At 44.2% G+C, this 17,509-nt stretch overlaps 1 protein-coding gene and 1 long non-coding RNA gene across 2 annotated transcripts in view; one reads left to right on the top strand and one right to left on the bottom strand.

Annotated features, from left to right (window-relative positions):
- LOC119441372 (alkaline phosphatase) overlaps positions 1–17,509 on the top strand; it is an 84,389-nt gene that overhangs the window by 54,173 nt on the left and 12,707 nt on the right. The window contains exon 5 of the mRNA XM_037705984.2: positions 9,425–9,565. Within this exon, the coding sequence (XP_037561912.1) occupies positions 9,425–9,565 (141 nt within the window). The remainder of the gene's footprint in view (positions 1–9,424; positions 9,566–17,509) is intronic.
- Positions 997–2,986, bottom strand: LOC125942943 (uncharacterized). The gene is made up of 3 exons (XR_007465435.1): positions 2,885–2,986; positions 2,054–2,149; positions 997–1,106 (listed from the first exon to the last, which is right to left on the bottom strand). It is a non-coding gene; the product is annotated as an uncharacterized LOC125942943 (long non-coding RNA).

The following is a 17,509-nucleotide window of genomic DNA, read 5'->3' as shown; positions in this document are numbered from 1 at the left end:
TTCGCGCCGTAATTTTTGTCCTCGAGCTTATGGCAATCATCACAGAGAATGACAAGACTATTTGAATAAGAAATTTAAGAAAGGTACTTTTTGTTTTAAGCAAAAGAAATCTTTAAGTTAAGAAACTGGATTGATGTGCACTGCGCTAAAATGCAGGAGAGTTTCACTCCACCAAAATTGAGGGCACAACTATGCAGTTATAGAATGCAATATTGCGGATTGGCTACACTTGGTCTTGCCAGCACGCTTTTTTGTATGAACACTCAAAGAGGTGTATACAACAAACATCAACACACATTTTCCCACAAAACTGTTTAAGTCATTGCATCCAACTATTCCAGATTTCTGCAAGAAACACCGGGGCTGTTTATTTCGAATAATTAAAATTACTGCTGAGTGTAGAGAGGCATATCATTCCAAATAGAGGTGGGATGGTTCATAAGGAATACATTAAAATCCTCATTCCTGCACATTGTGTGCACTGAGGCAGCTCAGGTAAAATTGTGCGTATACGAATATTAAAGCTAGTTACAGCCGCACCACACTACAACAAATGCTGCGATGACAAAATTTCGGCCATAAACATTTTCTATTCACCATCAGCTGCCCACACATGATACAAAGAAAAATGTATCATTACAAATAGCTATCAGTGAGCCATGTCTGCTTCGACAGTTCTCACAAACACAACCAGTTAGGGAAGGGGTGCTCGTTCAGGACTTCGCCAAGGATCAATGGACCATGGCAACTCGACAATTTAGCAAGGGCTGATTATTTTGGGACAGTTGACGTGGAATGACCCACACAAATGGTGGCTTTCCTTCATGAGAGTGCAAAGGTGGTTTCCGCTTGTGAGCCTCATCTACAGAAATTATGAAAGTACGCTACACTGCCCGAAAGTACAACTTTCCCATGCCCCAATATTATTCAGTCTTCACAATGAAAATAATACATACCAATTACAGCATTCAGATGAACTGGATCCAATCCCTCCTTTTTGTGCCTGTTACTGCCCTTTCCATAAAGGCTCTTGCCCTGAACCTCAGCCTCCCCAATGCGGTCGTGCATTGCCGCCATAGGACTTCAGGCCAGATAAGATCGTTCACCTATTGTCACCCACAGTGGAAAATTGACACGAGAAATCAGTGAGGCATACCGCATAAATAACGCATGTGTGAGCCAGACCCATTATTAATGCGTGAAAAAGGTCATCCTTCGTAGATAAAAAGGGATAGAAATTAGTCTATGTCTGCTTACTTTTTTCTATGCAAATACTGTTTTAATGCAAGCACACATCCAGTCTTACTTTATTATTACTGAAAAGTTAAATGAACTGACCGGCATGCTCAAAAGGACACTACAAATTTGACCTAGTGGACACGGGTGGTTCTCAGAAAATGTACAAATACAGTGATGGGTATCCGTCGGCATACTGTAGTAATAGTGGGTGCAAGCTAGCTTTGACATTGCTGGAGTACTTCAGCTGTCACACGGCTGCACCTTCATATTTCAGTTTCAGAGAAATTCAAGCTCATCAAATGTGTATTTGCCAGTGGCAATTATTCTGAGAACAAGACAGAAATAATTGTAAATAGCAATGTTAAACAAAGGTATGCACGCTGTATGCTAAGACCTGTGGCATATTTGACACACTACACTTCGAATACTAAGATGCACAAAAACTGCACATGCGTGTAGCATAAAAAGAGAAAAAAATACAGAAATAAAAGCTACAGCATCGGAAACAGTTTCAAAACAATAAAACCAAAATAAGAAGTAAAATATACTGTATGCAAAGCAAAAATAAAACTTAATTTGCAGCCAAGTGATCAAAGAGAGAAAAAAAATACTCAACATCAGGACACGTTAGGTTTAGTTTTATATAGAACACGATAATTAGTGCATAATGTTACGAACACAAACAAGCAGCAAGTTTAATATACTTGCATAAATATTTAGCCTATTTAGTGCTCCGTTATGTAATATGTCTGTTAGCTTACACACAAATCATACCGAGATCATACTTTCAGGTACACATACACTTCATACATACCTGACGTGACATCCAGATTACACGCTGTGCTGCTGTAGCCAGGGCCACAGGTTCCCTGCCATCATGTGGACACTGCTGTGGGTCACGGCCTCACCACTACAAAATGAATTCTGTGTCAACATATATAGCACTGGCACAATAAAACTGTCATATTGTGAACACATGCAAGGTGGCAACAGAGCACAAGGTCGAGTCATTGATGAATGTCATGATAATAGGGACCCCTTCATCAAAGTAAAATTTTGAAGACGCACGCAGCAGCACATTACAAGAAATGTTTGTTTACATAACAATTCTAGGGTTTGCTTTCATGACTTCGTTTAAGCAACTTTCCCCTATCATGTTTAGATACGTCAAAGTTATGGCAACATCCCTTGTCTTGAAAAGACAGCTCTACTAGTATGACAAGCTGTGACTGCTTACTTTCCCCTAAAACTGCTCGTAAACCGAAATCCTGGTAAGCAGATATTATTTACTACGTTGAAGAGTTTATAAGCGAAGAAACGTAATTGCAGTAAGTATTGGTGAAGAGACTGATGGGTCGTTATATGCAACTTCAGCAGAAAAGCGGGAGCGCACGCACAGGTGCACATGATGACCATGATTATTTCAGAACGTAATGTCTTCCCCCCCCCCCCTCATCGTAAGAAAACGCTCATCAGGATATTCAATTGCGCATCGAGGCATTACATTTGCAAAACTAAATTCTGACAACCAGCACGCAACATGCATAAGCACAGGCGTCACTGTTGTTTCCTACGTTCGCAAGGCACCCTATGCACACACGATGAGTACGCACAACACGTGTAGTTAGCAAGCACGATTGCTTACCTTTTCAATGGCACGACGCTCTCCAAGTTGCCGGTGCTGCGTCGACGATGTTACTCCCAGCATACATGCCGCTGCGTAGTGGACGATCTGAGACACGCTACCAATAGGAATGATTTCTTTGCGATGTCCACCCAAATTTTCACGACAACGCGACACAAAGACCACGGCACAAAAATCGTTGGTCCATGTCCACGCATACGGCGAGTTTGCAACGAAACACAAGGTATCTTCTGGAACTTGTGTGCACGCTAACTACGTCCCATTTCATTAAAGCAAACACAAAACCACACGATCAAGCAGCTCACACAGACGACCGGCACGTTGAAGACGCAGGAAAAAAAGTTGTAGCAGTTTCACCTGAAAGGCGAAGCATCAATTGCGATAGCAAATTTGTAGAGAGCTATACGGAGTAATGATAGTAGCTTTATCAGCTGTATAAACTTGGACATGCAGCAGCACCGGCAACACGCAGAACTGTTGTCGACGCCCTCGGCGTTTTGCCCGCGTTCGCACAAAATGCGTGCGGCGTTGGTGACTGTTGCCGGAGCCTCTGATATAAATAGGCACTTGGTGCCGCAGCTGAACGTCGCCTCCCTTCCCTCCCCCTCCCCCCACGGCCTTTCGTGCGTCAGAAGAAGGCGCGTTTGCTCTACATATATGGTGATTGTAAAGGAGGAAAGAGACGCCTACTTCTGCAGCCCTTAAAGGAGCACAGCACAGAACGCGCGTTTGTTCTCCGCCGTGCGTTCACTCCCCGTGAAAGCGCGCGTCCCTCGTGCCCTTTCACTCGCACATACAGCGTTCGGCGGCGCGCGGCGACGATTTCATCTCCATTGACGTCATACGGAACCTCACGGCGACGGCGACGGCAACGGCGACGGCGACGCCGACGGCAGAAATCTGCTTTTGAGTGTCCATATAATTGCTATCGATGATGATGATGATGATTTATTGGCATCCCCTTTGAAACGGGGCGGCGACAAATAGTCACCTAGCCTGCTTGATTTAATCAGGTATACTATACATGTTCTTTATCTTGCATTTTTGTATACCTATCATTATTTTTCTTTTCAAAAATTTACCTTGTACCGCTGCCTATGATTTTAAGAGATCAGGTCGCATCCATCTTTTCCCTACTTTTTTTCCACCAGTACTCTAATCGTCTCTTGCTGATCTCTACGGCTGATCTGTTTATGTTTCCTTCCACTTTAAACCCAAGCGCTTCTGGGAGTTGCACGTTACCTACGGTTCTCGCTGGGTGGATCCCGTCGCATTCCATTAGGATGTGTTGAGTGGTCTCTGGATCTTTACTGCAGCATACACATGTCTCATCTAATTCCGAATATTTGTTCCGATATGTTTTCGTCCTTAGGCAACCGGCTCGAGCCTCAAATAGCAAGGCACTGCCCTTTGTGTTATCGTACAGATTTTCCCTTCTAATTTCTTTCTTCTCATTCTTGTAAATCTCCATTGTCCTTTTCGTTTCCATTCTTTGCATCCAATTCACGGTCTCTATTTCTCTCACTTTCTTTCTGATGACCCCTGGTTGTCTATTTACAGTTTCGATTATCCTGTACTTGGTTGCCAACTTCCTTGACCTCTTCCTCCATTCTGTGTCCACGCTTTTCATGTAGAGATACTTGTGCACTTTAGCCGCCCATTTATTTTCATCCATGTTCCTGAGCCTTTCTTCAAAACTAATTTTGCTTTGTGCTTCTCTGACTTCAAAAGAGGCCCAACCCATGTCTCCATGCACTGCCTCATTTGTCGTATTACCGTGTGCTCCCAAAGCCAACCGGCCTACTGATCTTTGGTTAACTTCCAAACCCGCCAATATATCCGATTTTAAGCATATAATGGCATTTGCGAATGTTAGCGCTGGCACCATTACTCCTTTCCAGATTCCACGCACCACCTCATACTTATTGTGGCCCCACAGTGCTCTGTGTTTCATTAATGCTGCGTTCCGCTTCCCCTTTATTTTCAGATTATCTTGGTGGTTGCTTGAGTAATTCTTTCCTTCGTTTATGTGTACGCCGAGGTACTTATATTGCTTCACTATGGGTATTACTTGCTGTTGAATTGACACCACGAAGTTACTCGTGTGCTCATTAAAGATCATAATCCCTGATTTCTCTGTGCTAAACTTAAGGCCTAGATTTGTCGCTGCGTTCCCACAGATATTCGCAAGTATCTGTAAATCTTTTTTATTGTCCGCTAGTAGCACAATGTCGTCTGCATACATCAGTCCAGGGATCTTCTGTTGCACCATTTGTCCATTACGCATGTAGGATAAATCAAAACCTAATTCGCTGTTTTCCAGTCGTCTTTCTATGCCCTTGACGTAAAGCGTGAACAACAATGGTGACAGAGGGCATCCTTGCTTCAATCCTTGGTGAATTCCCACCATTTCATTTCCTTTTCGGCCTTCCCATGCCACTTGTACTTGGTTGTCTCGATATATCTCCCTCAGCAGCTCCACGAAATCGTCATCTATGCCTTCGTATTGAAGAATATCCCACAACAATTCCCTGTCTACGTTGTCATAAGCTCCTTTAATATCTAGAAATGCTATCCATAAAGGTCTTTTCTGAGCTACTGAAATCTCTATGCACTGAGTTAGTACAAACATATTGTCTTCTAAGCGTCTGCCTGGCCTGAACCCATTCTGTAGTTCCCCCAATACACCGTTTTCCTCCACCCACTTCGACAGTTCTAATTTTATGGCTTGCATTGCCATTCTATATATCACCGACGTTACTGTAACTGGCCTGTACGAGCTCGTCTTATCCTTATCTCCTTTGCCTTTGTAGATAAGATTCATCTTGCTTTCACGCCATCCAACGGGAATATTCTTTGTTCTAATCACTTGCTCTATGGCATTAGTCAGCAGTGCCTTGCTTTTTGGACCGAGGTTTTTGATTAGCTGTATTGGGATTTCATCGGGTCCTGCTGCCGTGTTGTTAGGGACATTTTCTGCTGCCTTTTTCCAATAAAATCTTTCTATGCTGAATTTTGATCTCTCAGGCCTCTCTGTTGTTGCTGGATCTGTTGTCTGAACTACGCTTTTTCTCGTACCGAAGTTATGCCTGATAACGTCTGTGATGTACCGCAGCGCATCATCGCCTTCATAGATGTTACCGTCTTCATCCCTTATAGCCGTTTGCGAGTTTCTAGTTGGAGCTCCGAGTGCTTTTATATGGTTCCAGAATCTTTTTGGGGCGCCTTTGTCTCTTTTGTGAATGTTATGCACCCAACGTTCACTTGCGCATTTAATTTTCTCTTGCACGAGCTCACTCGCAACCCTTTTCTTTTCTCGGTACGTATTCCATCTAAGGAGCACCTCTTCTTCTTGTAATCCCAACTTTTTGGCTTCTCGATGAACCCTAGATGCCTCTTTACGCTCTTCTATAGCTTGTTTAATTTCCTTGTTCCACCACTTACGTGGTTTCCTCTTTCCAATCCAACAATTGTATTGCCGTGTCCGCCTTATTTCATGCTGCATAACCTCCACCAGTTCCTTATATTCCCAGACTGCTGTAGGAAAAGCCTCAATTTTCTTCTCTATGTTGTTTGCGATCTCTGTTATTTGCTCGTCATTCATTTTTAAAAACTCTGAGGCTATTGGTTCATGTTCTGCGCTAGTATATCTCCCAAACTTTAATGCTAAACGTCTATGATCGCTTCCCAGGCTATTTTTTCCATTTTCGTCTATTATCATTTGGTCCAGTTGTTCGTAGACCATTTCTGAGACTAAGGCGTAGTCGATACATGACTGCCTGTTTCCGCATTGCCACGTTACCTGTCCATGACACTTATTCTCCCTGTTAACTACTATAAGGTTCTGTTCATCACACAAATCCAGCACTAGAGAGCCGTTGTAATCAGTATATCCGTCTAAATCGTCCATGTGCGCGTTCATATCTCCCACTATTATCACCTGGCCCGAGTTACTGAACTCATTAATATCGCTTCTAATGCAATCGACCAATTCCTTATTTTTTTCCCTGCTATCACTACCTGTCCACAGGTAAGCTACTCCCAGCCATGTCTTTTTACCTTGCCATGTACCACTAATCCATAAATGCTCTTTACATGTCTCGTTTACCCTTCGCCACTTCAGACCTCGCCTAATTAGTACGCCTACGCCTCCGCCTTTCCTTGACCCGGTCATTCTGTTGCACCCTTCCCATACAAAGTTGTCAATAACAGGCGGCTGCTCCAAATCTCGTAGATGCGTTTCGGCCAAGGCGTACACACTAATCGCTTCCTCATTCAGTTGCGTTTGAATTTCCAGCCATTTTTCCTGCTTACGACCACCCTGCATGTTAATGTAGCAAATTTTACCTTCTCTATTCTTATCCTTTCTGCGTCTTTTCCTGACTCCTGGTCGCCTAATTGTGCCCTTTACTGGTGTTTCGCTATGTTCAATACTTAATCCTGCTTCCTGATTGCCTGGGGCCCGCCTAAAAAAGCTACAGCTCGTGCCGCGAATCGATTTCCGACCGGTGTTGCTACACTTTCACTAAAATGTATCCCGTCACGTATTGCTATCGCAATAAAACAACAGCGCCACCTGCGTACTTGTGAGGTTGTTGTGGCCTCCGTGATGCCAAATATATTAACCAGTAAACTCATATTTTGTGTCGTGGTGCGCCCAGCTACGTATATATGTTGCGAGATAAAACAAACCACCGAACACTCCATATTTTACGCTATAGTTTATCGTAGAAAGAAATTTTATGATGTATTTTAAATCTTGAATTGCTTCTGCCGTCTGCAGCCAGCAAAAGCATGGCCTTAGAGATTGGGGTTATGTTGTCCTTTGAAAGCCATCGCTGGGGCGTGATTTGAATGATTTGTGTGCCACCTTCCTTCTAGATAACTTCCTGATGTCGTTAACGTCAACTTCAGCCCCAGAAATTGTTGGAACGATCTCTGAGGTACACATGTGCAGTGTGCGATGTTTCAGTGCGCGTTGTAACTGTCGGAAAGCATCAAGGCTACGATATTCCCTCGCTCGTGTGGCGCAGGTTACACCCGTGTCGTCCGAATCTTGCTTTCGTGTTTGTGTGCTTAATGAGCATGGGGTGCGCGCCTGTCGTCCGTGCCTTCTATGTTTATGTATCGTGCGACGCACGCAGATTCCTCGAAAAAGCAATGTCTCTGCAGCTTCCATGTGTCCTATGTCAACAAGAATAGCTCTTGTACTACTACTACTAAAAAAAACCCTTTAATTGAAATGTGGAATACTCATTTCTTATATATTGGTTGTTCAATGAACTATCAAAAATAATTATCGTACAATGTTCGTGCCATGGAGCTTGGACCCTTTCTGCACTATCACCAGGATCGGCCCACTTGTTTTTTGTCAACATCTGGGATATATTTTTTTCTACATCGTAACCATAGACAGCTTTGCTGTAAAAGAAAAAAAATGCGCGAGTTGGCGTCATACACATTTTTATGTAATGTGCTTTGACATTAGCAATAACAACAAAAAGCTGTCTACTTTTTTCATCAGAAACCTTAGGTGCATTGTCATTCGAGTTTCTGATGTACTTGTAATGCTAAACAACATTAGACGATGCATTTCTAATGCCTGTCTGATGACACATTAGAAATGCATCAGGTCCTAATCAGAAACTCATTGTTCATTTTCATAAGGGCATGAGATGAAACAAAGAAAACCGTCATCGCTTGTATATTTCTTGAAGCTGCTTGTCTCTAGTAACGTTGGCTTAAAGTGCACTCCACTCCATACCACTGTTTGAACCATGGTGTGGTATGCACACATGTTCACAGCAGGAACAGCGCATTATGTTTACGCGCACAACAGCCGATTGAGTAAAGCGTGAGGAGGAGTCTAATTGGTCTTGTTGTCTTTACAGCCAAACGCACTGCTTGTCTCTAGCGTCTCTTGACGCCTAACCCTCCGAATTTTCTTTCAAATGTGTTTTACGTAGACGCAATAAACCTTGTTCTGAATGTGATTCTGATTGTTGTCGCCATTTATCGGGCTCTTAGCCGATTTTGGGTACTAGTTTTACATTTTAATTCGTTTCTCGATTAGCGGCTTCTTAAAGTTCCAGTTGGCAACACTCATCTGGAGAACTTTATTTAAGAAGACCCATGTTTTACATAAGCACAGTTTCCTTGCACTAGCCTCGAATTTCCGCATCGCTGCTTAATCTGTGCCACAATTGGCGACTAACGTTACTCGCGAAGACAGCTTGTCCGGTCCTCCCTTCATTTAATCGCTGTTTTTGGACTTTTGGATGGGAATTATTGAGAGCGCCAACATGCGCTCCTTGTGCTCTCATACAATTCCTGCAGCATAAAATTGCGCGAAATGTCAAGAAAGTATAAACTCTGTCTGCAACAAGTTTTAGTCAAAGCGCCAGATGTTCTACACTCGTTTTTGGGTTTGTTTGTTTCATTCAGACGTTAAAAATACAGAAATGATTTTAAACTGTGTAGATTTTCTCAGCTTTCAGGTACACTGGTCTATGCTGAAGGAAAGACGTGCTCTAATTTCAGGCCTCTTCGACAGCGACCACCTTCCGTACTCGTTCGAGCGGCGAAGCCTGAAGACGACCAAGCCGAGCTTACCGGAGATGACGAGAGTGGCACTGGAGATACTGCAGAAGTCTCCGAAGGGATTCATTCTGCTTGTCGAAGGTTGGTGGGGGAAGATGTTTTGGACCAAAATAACTGTTCATTTCTCACGACTTTAGATCTTAGTTTATTTCTTGAAATATTTCAACTCTATAAAAGGGGGAGGATGCAGAGGCTGCTAATTTGCACTTGATTGCAGTACCACAAAATGATGGGTAATGTTTGTATTTGGTGAGAGGGTATCTTCGTAAATGCCCCACTGACACTGTGATAGCAGACGCATGTTTTATGGTAGCTCCCGGCTTTCTATGCTTATTTAGGGGCGCCACTGAAGAGGTTTTGCATCAGCATTCTGACAATTCCTTGTTTCGCATTATTCGTAAACGGAAATGATACGGAGTCCATAGCGTGTCTGTAATGAGACTCACCGTCTGTAGAATTATCAGAGCGCATACATTTGTTTTTGTTTGTTTCAGTAGGCTACAACATGATTAGAAACCTTCTTAAATTTATGAATCAAAAAGAATTATGGCAACCTGCCATAAATTTATAACGGCTTTACACCGGTTCAATTCGCGTACGGCAAGGACCATCAAACTCGAAGGCGAAAATTTTCGAAAAACCATTGATGCAATTTTTGGTTTAGCAGTGTTGCGATAGATCGACCTGAATATCTCAATTTGCTGGCATACTGACACGCATTCTTCTTTATCTTTCTTCAGTCACTGCTTTTCACCGGCCAACAAATGTTAAACGTTAATGCTCTACGCAGGACGCGCCTGCATGTATCAGAAGTTTATTGAATGTGGTCGATAGTTGTATTCATTGGTGGTTGTCACGAAAGTTTTCTTGTGATCTGATTGTTTATGCACGACGCGAATTGTGTAGTACTTCCTGGAAGCCGCGCGGGCACGAGCGATTACAGTGGAACCTTCGACAAGTCCTATGTAAAAGTCGACAAGTTCACCTGCAGATCATATTTTTTATGATCCCCGACATTGCTCGCCGCTGTCGCTGTGCATTAAAGAATGCACAACATCCATTCAGCACGTGCATTCAAGTTCTGGGCAAAAGTTCGCCCAACAAAGAGTTAAATTTGTAACTCACAGTTTTGACACTGCGTCGTTCTTCAACGTCACTATAATGTGACAATATGGTGCGCCCGCGTAATTAAAATAGTTACCATCTGTGGTGCAAATATTGCGAAATATTACTTACATACACACTGCGAACGGTACAAGCATCATGCTTCTGTATAGTTTGCGCACTTTATTTATGCAGTACGACATACCTGGTTTCTCCTAGAACAGGCTGAACTTGAGTGGCCCAACTATGTGAAACACTGGGTATTAGATTCCGAAAATAATTTCCTCGCTATTATGCGCTTCTTATACAGCTTCAGAGCAGTACTTTCTACCCATCACACCTGCTGATGGAAAATGTAAATTTTAGAGCGCAGGCGCCCGTTCCTGCGGCGAGCGTCGGTGCCCTCGGCGTAATCGAGGGAACGACCAGAACGAATGATGAAAGAGCGAACGCGGAGCGCAGTGGGGGACGAAAGAGGGCGATAGCGAAGAGAGCGCGAGGAGGAAATCGGAAGAGGAGGGTATGACAAAATCGTGAGAAGAAAAGCGTAGTGCCGCACAAGCCGGGCTCTGTGGCGATGATGGCTACGAGATGGCGCCACAGTAGCGCGCTTCGTCTGTTCGCCGATCACTTCAACGATACCATATATGGAAACAAAGCGCTGCATGAGCGGAGGTCTGTCTGCGGCGGCTGCTGTGAATCGCGCCCGCACGTCACCCACGCGCTGCCTCTTGCGATCTTCCGATTAGCGCGGCAGTCGTGCCACACTTCGCTCCGTTTGAAACGTGCCGCATGACACAGATTGTCAGCGCTAGCCAATAAATCGTGAAATGAATACACGTATACAGCTGCGCTCAAATTTAGCTTTAGGGAGTATCCTAATCGGGGGTGAATTATTTGCATGCATTATGGCGTTACTGACATAGTTAAATATTTCGCCAGCAGATAGATTTACTATACAACGGCACACACTCGCGTGCGCTGTTCAAAAATAAAATTGTTTGCCTAGCTGCAGTACTAAAGCAACTTACCCGGATGTCTTGAAGTGGCACTGAACCACGTTTTATCGAAGTGTAGAAGTACATTTGAAGTGAAAATAGGTTATTTCAGAATCACTTTGCCGCAAAAAGTACTTCAATGCGTTCAGCAGAATCGGAATTATTGGCAATCAAACATGGTCTCCGCCGTGCTCCCCTTCCTCCTTTAATGCCTTGCACTGCGAAGGCTACGGCGGAGTGGGGCGGGGCGCCAACACTCCCCCTCAGAAACGTCACCGTGGCACGCAGATCAAATTTCATTTTAGACTTCCGATTTCGGTGCCTACGAAGCGCTAAACGTAAGCCAAACGCGGTAGTCCTCAGTGAGCCGCAGTGCGCTTAGATGATGATGATGATGATTTATTGGCATCCCCTTTGAAACGGGGCGGCGACAAATAGTCACCTAGCCTGCTTGATTTAATCAGTATACTATACATGTTCTTTATCTTGCATTTTTGTATACCTATCATTATTTTTCTTTTTCAAAAATTTACCTTGTACCGCTGCCTATGATTTTAAGAGATCAGGTCGCATCCATCTTTTCCCTACTTTTTTTCCACCAGTACTCTAATCGTCTCTTGCTGATCTCTACGGCTGATCTGTTTATGTTTCCTTCCACTTTAAACCCAAGCGCTTCTGGGAGTTGCACGTTACCTACGGTTCTCGCTGGGTGGATCCCGTCGCATTCCATTAGGATGTGCTGAGTGGTCTCTGGATCTTTACTGCAGCATACACATGTCTCATCTAATTCCGAATATTTGTTCCGATATGTTTTCGTCCTTAGGCAACCGGCTCGAGCCTCAAATAGCAAGGCACTGCCCTTTGTGTTATCGTACAGATTTTCCCTTCTAATTTCTTTCTTCTCATTCTTGTAAATCTCCATTGTCCTTTTCGTTTCCATTCTTTGCATCCAATTCACGGTCTCTATTTCTCTCACTTTCTTTCTGATGACCCCTGGTTGTCTATTTACAGTTTCGATTATCCTGTACTTGGTTGCCAACTTCCTTGACCTCTTCCTCCATTCGGTGTCCACGCTTTTCATGTAGAGATACTTGTGCACTTTAGCTGCCCATTTATTTTCATCCATGTTCCTGAGCCTTTCTTCAAAACTAATTTTGCTTTGTGCTTCTCTGACTTCAAAAGAGGCCCAACCCATGTCTCCATGCACTGCCTCATTTGTCGTATTACCGTGTGCTCCCAAAGCCAACCGGCCTACTGATCTTTGGTTAACTTCCAAACCCGCCAATATATCCGATTTTAAGCATATAATGGCATTTGCGAATGTTAGCGCTGGCACCATAACTCCTTTCCAGATTCCACGCACCACCTCATACTTATTGTGGCCCCACAGTGCTCTGTGTTTCATTAATGCTGCATTCCGCTTCCCCTTTATTTTCAGATTATCTTGGTGGTTGATTGAGTAATTCTTTCCTTCGTTTATGTGTACGCCGAGGTACTTATATTGCTTCACTATGGGTATTACTTGCTGTTGAATTGACACCACGAAGTTACTCGTGTGCTCATTAAAGATCATAATCCCTGATTTCTCTGTGCTAAACTTAAGGCCTAGATTTGTCGCTGCGTTCCCACAGATATTCGCAAGTATCTGTAAATCTTTTTTATTGTCCGCTAGTAGCACAATGTCGTCTGCGTACATCAGTCCAGGGATCTTCTGTTGCACCATTTGTCCATTACGCATGTAGGATAAATCAAAACCTAATGCGCTGTTTTCCAGTCGTCTTTCTATGCCCTTGACGTAAAGCGTGAACAACAATGGTGACAGAGGGCATCCTTGCTTCAATCCTTGGTGAATTCCCACCATTTCATTTCCTTTTCGGCCTTCCCATGCCACTTGTACTTGGTTGTCTCGATATATCTCCCTCAGCAGCTCCACGAAATCGTCATCTATGCCTTCGTATTGAAGAATATCCCACAACAATTCCCTGTCTACGTTGTCATAAGCTCCTTTAATATCTAGAAATGCTATCCATAAAGGTCTTTTCTGAGCTACTGAAATCTCTATGCACTGAGTTAGTACAAACATATTGTCTTCTAAGCGTCTGCCTGGCCTGAACCCATTCTGTAGTTCCCCCAATACACCGTTTTCCTCCACCCACTTCGACAGTTCTAATTTTATGGCTTGCATTGCCATTCTATATATCACCGACGTTACTGTAACTGGCCTGTACGAGCTCGTCTTATCCTTATCTCCTTTGCCTTTGTAGATAAGATTCATCTTGCTTTCACGCCATCCAACGGGAATATTCTTTGTTCTAATCACTTGCTCTATGGCATTAGTCAGCAGTGCCTTGCTTTTTGGACCGAGGTTTTTGATTAGCTGTATTGGGATTTCATCGGGTCCTGCTGCCGTGTTGTTAGGGACATTTTCTGCTGCCTTTTTCCAATAAAAGCTTTCTATGCTGAATTTTGATCTCTCAGGCCTCTCTGTTGTTGCTGGATCTGTTGTCTGAACTAAGCTTTTTCTCGTACCGAAGTTATGCCTGATAACGTCTGTGATGTACCGCAGCGCATCATCGCCTTCATAGATGTTACCGTCTTCATCCCTTATATCCGTTTGCGAGTTTCTAGTTGGAGCTCCGAGTGCTTTTATATGGTTCCAGAATCTTTTTGGGGCGCCTTTGTCTCTTTTGTGAATGTTATGCACCCAACGTTCACTTGCGCATTTAATTTTCTCTTGCACGAGCTCACTCGCAACCCTTTTCTTTTCTCGGTACGTATTCCATCTAAGGAGCACCTCTTCTTCTTGTAATCCCAACTTTTTGGCTTCTCGATGAACCCTAGATGCCTCTTTACGCTCTTCTATAGCTTGTTTAATTTCCTTGTTCCACCACTTACGTGGTTTCCTCTTTCCAATCCAACAATTGTATTGCCGTGTCCGCCTTATTTCATGCTGCATAACCTCCACCAGTTCCTTATATTCCCAGACTGCTGTAGGAAAAGCCTCAATTTTCTTCTCTATGTTGTTTGCGATCTCTGTTATTTGCTCGTCATTCATTTTTAAAAACTCTGAGGCTATTGGTTCATGTTCTGCGCTGGTATCTCTCCCAAACTTTAATGCTAAACGTCTATGATCGCTTCCCAGGCTATTTTTTCCATTTTCGTCTATTATCATTTGGTCCAGTTGTTCGTAGACCATTTCTGAGACTAAGGCGTAGTCGATACATGACTGCCTGTTTCCGCATTGCCACGTTACCTGTCCATGACACTTATTCTCCCTGTTAACTACTATAAGGTTCTGTTCATCACACAAATCCAGCACTAGAGAGCCGTTGTAATCAGTATATCCGTCTAAATCGTCCATGTGCGCGTTCATATCTCCCACTAATATCACCTGGCCCGAGTTACTGAACTCATTAATATCGCTTCTAATGCAATCGACCAATTCCTTATTTTTTTCCCTGCTATCACTACCTGTCCACTGGTAAGCTACTCCCAGCCACGTCTTTTTACCTTGCCATGTACCACTAATCCATAAATGCTCTTTACATGTCTCGTTTACCCTTCGCCACTTCAGACCTCGCCTAATTAGTACGCCTACACCTCCGCCTTTCCTTGACCCGGTCATTCTGTTGCACCCTTCCCATACAAAGTTGTCAATAACAGGCGGCTGCTCCAAATCTCGTAGATGCGTTTCGGTCAAGGCGTACACACTAATCGCTTCATCATTCAGTTGCGTTTGAATTTCCAGCCATTTTTCCTGCTTACGACCACCCTGCATGTTAATGTAGCAAATGTTACCTTCTCTATTCTTATCCTTTCTGCGTCTTTTCCTGACTCCTGGTCGCCTAATTCTGCCATTTACTGATGTTTCGCTATGTTCAATACTTAATCCTGCTTCCTGATTGCCTGGGGCCCGCCTAAAAAAGCTACAGCTCGTGCCGCGAATCGATTTCCGACCGGTGTTGCTACACTTTCACTAAAATGTATCCCGTCACGCACAAAAGCGCCTTCGCGGCCTGCTCGGTGCACTTCACGGTTGATGTCAATGACCGTAAAATTCATTGCTTTAGCTAGAGTCCAAATTTCCCTGTTTACTGCAAGAACTGCCCTTTCAATTTTATAACCCTGCCTTTCAACCTCTGGCACCGTGCACACCGCGATTTGTACTTCTTTTGAAACATTCCGCAGGTCGGTGACCCCTTTGGCTATTTGCTTTGTGATTCCTGCTCCTCGTCCGTTCAGTACGTCAATCACTCCGCCCATTATCACCACTAGGTGTCTCTCCTCCATTGTGTCCCACATGCGTTCCTTGGCCTTCGCGATCACCTCTCTAATCGGCTTTCCCGGAAGCGCGCTAACCTGGACTCGTTCGTCTGCCCCTACCCTCTCTGCTATCGCCGGTTCTACTTTACGCATGTTGGAATCCCCAACAAAGACAACTCGACGCTTTCCTTCCCCCTCACCGCCGAAAGCTGCCCCCGAAGTCACAATGCCCTCCCCTCCTTTCTTATTCTTGCCCTTGGCTTTGTTTTCTTCCCCGGCCGCGTCAGTGGTATCCCCTTCGTGATTATCACTGACGTTTCCGCCACTGCTTCCCGGCGTGGCGGGTTCGGCTGTCTCTGCACTCGCATCGGAGCCAGCTCCGTTCGCGGTGCTCGCCTCGATGCGTTCATCATTGCTTTGCAGAATGGTGGCGCTCAGCTGGATTTCTGCGTTAGCTAGCTATTCTTCTGCCTCCTTCCTCTGCTTCTGCTCGATTTGAAGTTCCTTTTCTAGCTTTCCAACCCGCTTAGCTAACTTATCCTTGTCTTGCTCTAGGCGGTCTAGCCGCGACCCTAGCACACACATCCTACAGATAAAATCTGCACCGTTCGCTTCGCGTGCTGATTTAAACCGCGTTTCTTCCAGCGCGTAGGAACGCTCGCACTCAGAACAACGCACGCGTGGGTTCCCCCTAGTACCAACCATCATCTCGTACTAACAAGGCGTAGATGTGGAAAAGAAAAAAAATTTCTTTACCTACTTTTATCTAAGCGAGAAGACCAAGAAAGTGAGAAAGCATTAAAATAATTTATAAAGATTGTTTGGCTAAGCTAACCCTCCTAAAAAAACCAAAAAGTGAAATATAAAATAACAAAACTTATCTCTTTGGCACGCTGCTCCTGCTGCGCTGAAATGGCACCTCGACTCGACACGTCCGCTCCCGTCGGCTTCACTCGTGAGAGTGAAGCCACTGAACTCGTGGCGGCACCTCGCGGCGGCCGCGGTGTAGCCAACCGCAGCCACCAATAGCAGCCGTGTATTGGAGTGTGCTTTATTACGAAATAAAGCGCACAGAAAAGAGCGAGGATCATGGGGTCTTTTGAAACGAGAGCTTTTGAGAGAAAGTGACTTTGCGTTCCGCTTGCGAGCTCCACGGACCGCGTACGACAGCAGAACGCGGCTGAGACATTCACAACGGCCTATACTATCCGCGGACTATATTATTTCACCATGCCCAATGGGTGGTTCAGTGCCCCTTTCAATATGGCGCACACAAGCCACACTAGTCATCGAGTATCTCGCATAAGCTAACGGCTGTGATTAATGTGTGATTTGAAACATGCGCGAGCGTAGATAATAAACAAAGATCCTATTCACGAGTGTAGGGCGCATATTATTTTTGAGTGCACAGCATAGTCTACCAGTAAAATAAAGATGCCCGATGACTTGAAAGTACATTACAATGACCAGACGACCACTAAATGCAACCGCAATCATATACGGGCAACAGATTAGCACTATGGAAGTGCCACCACATGTATTGAACGCGAAATCTACACAGAATGTCCGGCGCATAAAGTGAGAAGGGGAGCTTTATATATATTGCGGTATCTTGGGTTTTTGAATGTAAAAGCGTCTTCAGCTTCACTGCCAGTTTCGT

This window comes from Dermacentor silvarum, chromosome 2 (genome assembly GCF_013339745.2).
Source record: "Dermacentor silvarum isolate Dsil-2018 chromosome 2, BIME_Dsil_1.4, whole genome shotgun sequence".
Taxonomy (NCBI): domain Eukaryota; kingdom Metazoa; phylum Arthropoda; class Arachnida; order Ixodida; family Ixodidae; genus Dermacentor; species Dermacentor silvarum.
This window is presented reverse-complemented; position numbering and strand designations above follow the sequence as displayed.